The sequence below is a fragment of the Sipha flava genome, unplaced genomic scaffold (genome assembly GCF_003268045.1).
Source record: "Sipha flava isolate LNK unplaced genomic scaffold, YSA_version1 68_pilon_pilon, whole genome shotgun sequence".
Taxonomy (NCBI): Eukaryota; Metazoa; Arthropoda; class Insecta; order Hemiptera; family Aphididae; genus Sipha; species Sipha flava.
Window position 1 is genome coordinate 1,032,981 of NW_020273608.1, and position 6,524 is coordinate 1,039,504.

A 6,524-nucleotide genomic window follows, 5' to 3' on the forward strand; every position below is an offset into this window, starting at 1 on the left:
CGTTCATCCTGCGGTTGACGGCCGGCACGCCGGTCGTGTTGACCGGTGCCCCGGCCACGTTGGGCGGCAGACCGCCGACACCGGCGCACGGGGTGTGGACGCCCGCCGCGGTAAGCGGTCCGCCGCCGCCGCCACCACCACCGGGCTGGTTGACCTGCATGGGTGGCGGTCCCTGGCCGGGCAACCGGGGCCCGCGCGGCTGCTCGACCGGCAGCACGCGGCGACGCTTCTTGGGCAGCTTGGCCCGGGCCTGCGTGTGCGAGTAGTACATGGCGAAGTTGGACACGATGACGGGCACGGGCAACGCGATGGTGAGCACGCCGGCCAGCGCGCACAGCGCGCCCACGAACATGCCCACGTACGTCTTGGGTGCCATGTCGCCATAGCCGACGGTGGTCATGGTGACCAGCGCCCACCACAGGCCCAGCGGTATGCTGTTGAAGTCGTTGTGCGGGTTGGCCTGGATGCGCTCCGCGTAGTACACCAGGCTGGCGAATATCACGATGCCCAGCACCAGGAAGAACACGAGCAGCGTGAGCTCCTTGGCGGACGCGCGGAACGTCTGCATCAGGATCTTCAGCCCGGACGAGTGCCGCGTGAGCTTGAATAGCCGCATGATGCGTATGATGCTGAAGAACTCCAGGATGTCCGCGTTCTCCAGGTGCGAGGCGAACTTCTGCAGCGTCAGGTCGATGTAGAAGCTGAGCGTGGCGATGTAATCGATGATGTTCACCGACGCCTTCACGAACTCGCACTTGTTCGGCGACGCCACGAACCGCACCAGGATCTCGAACGTGAACCACGCGTTGCACACGCACTCGATGTAGAAGAACGCCTCGTGCGCGTTCGTCTGCGTCTTGTCCAGCACCCACGCGGTCGTGTTGTGCGACGTGTTCACCGTGATGTTCTTGATGATCGGCACCCGCATGTTCGGGTGCGTCTTCAGGCAGAACGACAGGATGGACACGCAGATGAAGAACACGGACACAATGCCGATGATCTGCAACCGAAAACGTGCCAGTTAAAACGCGCATCCCAGTCCCGCCACGGACGTCATCCCGTTAAACTTAATCGTTCTACAACGAAACGAAAATCGTTCGTTTTACCGTCGATCGCGACGAGTGACGCGAAAAGCGAATACCGAAATCCTGACGATTCCGGATACATCAACGAATCCGGATGATCGGAGAGCTCGGATCGTCGGATCGATATTTAGCGTTCCGTTTCGTTTCGACGGTTTATTGTAGATTAGGATTTAGGATTGAATAAACATATAACCATATTTCAATTATGAATTCATTATAAATTAATTTCCGTTTGATAAAAGGGTTAAGTTATATTTATGCTCAATCATGTCGTATTTCGACATTGTTTGGGATTTCTAAGGGTTAAGTGAATATTGTTCAGTCTAATCACAATCGTATTCAACTCATATCTTAGCCACTAAAAATCTTTAAGTCCGGATAGTTTTAAACTGTATATTTGTCAAGAGCGGTCTCGCACTCCATACAATATAAATTATGCAACTACAACTCACAGATAGCGGTTTTAATGTTACTATTTTCGATCGATCGATATACTACCTACATATACGAGTAAATGTGGTAATCCTTTGAAGTGTATTGTTTGCCGGTTCTCGTGCGCATGCCCGTCACACACATTCACCCGAGTCATAGTTTATTGATAATTCTCAAACTTTCGGACAAACGAATTTCAATAACGCGAACGACCATTGCCCGAGGTCTATCGGAGAAGGCGTTTTGGACCTAACTCATTCGTAAACGTCTGTGTCATATTCCATATTCCATGCCAACACTGTCTGTCGATTTAAACGGTCTAAATTGCAGAATTAAACCTGCGAAAGGACACAGAACTCTACTGTCCTCTACAATATCATCAACACGTTTGAAACACTTTTATTTGATCAATTTTTTCAATGGTATAGAACGGTCGATACCCGTTTGCGTCTAAATATACTACACAATTTTGCATAAGAATTTTTAATACCTGCAACAAACGTAGGACTCGAATGCGTTCATAAACTATAAAAAACGTTTCTTTAAACTGTACATTTTTTTATTGGTACATATAAAGAACAGATCACCTAATTTTAAAACACAAAACTCACTATACTTTTCAATATTAAAACAACGTTTTCCTCTGCGTGTATCAAAAACATATGATATGTGAATGGTACTAATGGTACTACACAAAATAAAACGATTAAAGCGTTGGTAACTCGTTTCTCGATAGCATCACATGTTCAACAGTAGGCATGTAGTAATAACATAACTAAAAACGCAGCCGAAACATCCTCACACCAGCTAATCAAAAACTTTTGGGATTAAGTGTATCTTGTCGAAATGTTTAAGATAAATCGTACTATTGTAAGGCACTACGAGTTACAACAAGTCTACACCGGAAACGAGATTTAACAGTTGTACGTTAACGAATCGTAATTTCTCAGGTCAAACTCTGTATTAGCTGGTGTTCACGTTTTTCGTTGTACGCCGACGAGTTGTCAGTTTCTCGGTGAAAAATTGTGCGCTGTGCGCAAACGATTGTCACCGTACACAGTACGCGCAACAATCGAGTTAGTGAACTACACTAAACAGGTGCGCCGGGGGTTCACCGTTGTACGGACGACGAAACAATTCCGATTATGATACCGGGTGTACAGTCGGACGGAACGGTGGTGAGAGGGAAAAAAGATTAAAACCATAACAACTTCGTTTAAACAAAATGCGGGTTTTGCGTATGTACGTGTAAGACCCACGTATAGTTCGGTAGTCGAAGTGTGTGCGGTGCGCGGTCGATGACAACACAGAATACGCAGTTGACAAGACATCACAAAAGTAACCTAGTGTCTTGGATGGAAAAATGAAAAAAAATGCGCAATCGAGATGAGAAAAGGCATAAGAACGGTTATCGAGATGCGAACAACTCGTTTCTCATTATTAAAATGTACATTGTACATTATCATCTAATTGTATACGCAGTAGGTATAGACGAGAGAAATTATTTCAACACAATACGCGATTGAGTGCGTATGGCGGACAAAGTACAACTTTTCTAATTAAACTGCATAGTGAGACAGAGAGAGAGAGAGAGAGAGAGAAAGAAAAGTTTTATACGCGTTTGCGAAATAAAGAAAACGTATTAGCTGGTTTTTGCTGTTATTCGCTTGAAAAATAGAGCGAGCAGCAACGGTATAGGTTAATTAATTGGAGGGCGGAAAAACAAAAATAACGATCTGAACACGACGAAAATGTCACAGTCGCTCTTAGACTGTAGTCGTTCAGCGCTCTCGGTTATGCTGAATATAAATTATATAAAATTATAATTAACAATTAAAATTAAAAAACAATTTCAAGTCCTTAAAATCCGTTAAAACTGAATGGTGGCGAAACATTGAATTCGGCGTTTAACCGCTGCGACGAGCTGAATGAGAGCCAGTAGTCAATAAACATACAAAACAAAATAATAATAACATAACAACGTGTTCGTAAATAATATATAACGTGTCTGCGGACAAACGTATATATATATATATAAAAAAAAAAGCGTGTACATATAATTCGCGCGCGCGCATTCGATACAATGTTATAATAACGGCCATCATCAATTCGCCGTGCGTTTCACGGACGCTCCACCATTAATATATGTATATCATTGTACCCAGATAAATATACGTGTACAACAATGACGGTAACAAACGCAATTGTTTAATATTTCACCACTGAAATCGCGTTTCGCCAGAAGAAAAGGATTCGCATGAAACAACTCTCATTAAAATCAGTCGGGGCGGAATGAAAAAAAAAAAAAAAATAAAATAAAATAAATAAATAAAAATAAAAAAATCCATATACGAATAATGGAGCGCGGCAGGGGTTGGGGTAGGGGTGAACGGCGTAGACCGTATCGGAATTTATGTCGGTCGAGCATGCTTATTTATGAAGAGTCCCCAATATTCTCCATTGTGCACCGAAGCAGTTCAAAGCGATCTAATTCCGTTCGCCATCGAAACTTCTAGCTTACCGACCGTAATGGTTGTAGAGGCTCAAACAGACGGCCGTAGGGGTGGCAACCATGACCCCCGAAGAAATGTATAATGTATTGTGTAGTCGGCAAGAGTCATTCCGCAGCGCGCGGCGAAAACGTTTGCACGTCATATCTTTTAGATCACAATTATTACGACGATTTTTCGTCTCATTATTATCAACGCGTTCATAGTGGATGGCGCATGTACGGCTTTTGTACGCCGTACAGCAGGAACGGGCAACATAGGGACCGTTTCGATCGGTGCCGGTTGAAATCGCGAACAATAAACAACCAGTATAGAAATGACGAAATGTTTTAACAGCGAAAGCAACTAACGTGAAAATTAGGAAATTTAGTCGGATATATTACGGTATATTATTATTTTTGGATAAAAATTAATCGTTCGTGTTAATAGATTTAATTTACTTAGTTTTTCTTAAATATCGCGAACATTTTTTAAATTTAATTGTAAAGAAAATGTATCAAATCGTAAACATTAAATATTCACAAAAAACTGTTGCATTTTCTTGAATAAATTGGATATTTCAACGAATATTCCATTAAACGATATTACTTATTTATACATATTACAGTACTTAATTATGCTAATGAAGCCTGTGTTGTTTATAGGCACTTTCAATTTTCGATTTTCCCAAATTCGAGATGTTTTTTTTCTTTTTTTCGGCGTATGTTGACCTTTTTAAGGTTATTAAATTGAATTATTCTACTGTATCAACCATCTTTAGAAATATAGACTGATCTATCCGACCTCTTTTACTTAGAATCGTTCTTTTCGAGAGTAATGGTAAATTGGCTTCAAGTTTAAAATACCAAAACTACAGTAATACCAGTCACCCATCCTTGTATCTCATGCAACCGTTGTTTCTCATCCGACCAAGGAGTCTCGTTTTATTTTATTATTATTACACAAATTTCACGAATAGCCATGCAAATTCATACAAGTTCCATACTAAATTATGAGACAGAAAAAACCGTAATGCCACTATCGTTTCTATCGGGGGTTACTGGGGAAACGTTTTTCCAGTACCGCCTCGGTTTTTTGTTTGTATTTTGTATTTGTATTTTTTTCTATTAAAAATAAAGGCTTTAGAATCTGAGGTTATTAGCCTTCTGTAAATGTCATTTTGTGTATGTTACATTTACCCTTAAGTTTAAATGTACAAGTCTTAATATTTTATCATATTGGTTAAAGGTTATTTACGATATTCATTTTTGTAAAAGAAAAATGTAAACTTTTAATGGAATTGTCTTAATTTAGGGCTTCATCTAACCTGTCTGATATTGACAGTATGTTTTGAATGTTTTGAAGATTTGGGTAGTCCTGGAAAATGTGTTGAATGGTTAAGTCTTCTTGGAATTTATTGCACATGGGTGTTGGATATTTACTAATTAAGAATGTTTGTATTGTAAAAACTAGGTTTGAACAAATTTTGTGAATGAAATAAATATACAAATTCATACAGATAACATAATAAATATTTAGAAAAAAAAAAAGAAGAAAAATGTTGAGATTTAAATGAAAAGTAACTTTATTACTAAATGTCTTCATATGACATATCTAAAGTGAATACAAATATTGTATTATATACGTTAGGTCGATCGTAGTTTTAAATTTCACTCTTTGGAACACTAGATTTTAAAGGTTTAAAAACCTTTAGTAACTTAATGTCTGTTCTACAGTACTTGCACGACGGATATTACAACACACAGCCATGCATACAACTTTCTCTTTCTCTCTCTCACAAACAAATGATAATAATTGCGATTCTATTAAATTAACAATCCTTTCGCACGACATAAACGAGACTGGAAATCACGCTATCGCAAGCGCCAATAAATCCAAGAGTCTTCCATTCGGAGTGTTACTAATATATTTGATGTATTTCGAATTAAATCTGTTCACGCTCATGTTCAAACATAACAATAAATTGAAATCAGGTAATCACAATGTTTCTTATGTTCAAAACTGCATACTGGTTTTTAATACTACCGAAAAGAGAATTTCAAATGTATTTTTTGAATTAATTTTTCAGATGCATAAAATATGTACATACAATTATTTTAGATATACGATTTCGTTTCTTTTTTACTGATTGTGTTTAACGAATATCTTAAATCCATGAGTCTGTGTGTAATCACGCAAAGAAAATGAAAGAGAGAGAAATAAAAACACAGATTTCATTATCACACATTACGTTCTATTTTATTGCCTTATTCATACAACCGCGAAATACAAGAGTCGTGTGTATAATAGATGGGTAAAAGTCGACAATTTATTCAACCCTTATATTTTTTTATGCGAAATTAGATTGCCAAAGTTTATTCGATGAATATTTTTTGTAATTTGTACAAGTTTATAACTATAGTTGTACAATGTTTTATTGTCATACTATGACTGATACTTTATCTTATTTTAATATATATATATATATATATATATATATATATATATATATATATAT

The 6,524-nt window shown here is 39.1% G+C and overlaps 1 protein-coding gene across 1 annotated transcript in view; it reads right to left on the reverse strand.

The window, feature by feature from the left end:
* Positions 1 to 304: 304 nt before the first annotated feature.
* The window catches only part of LOC112691944 (potassium voltage-gated channel protein Shaw-like), a 146,633-nt gene continuing 140,413 nt past the window's right edge, over positions 305 to 6,524 (reverse strand). The window contains 2 exon segments of the mRNA XM_025566423.1: positions 305 to 489; positions 491 to 1,000. Coding sequence (XP_025422208.1) covers positions 397 to 489; positions 491 to 1,000 — 603 coding nt within the window. The 3' untranslated portion in view covers positions 305 to 396.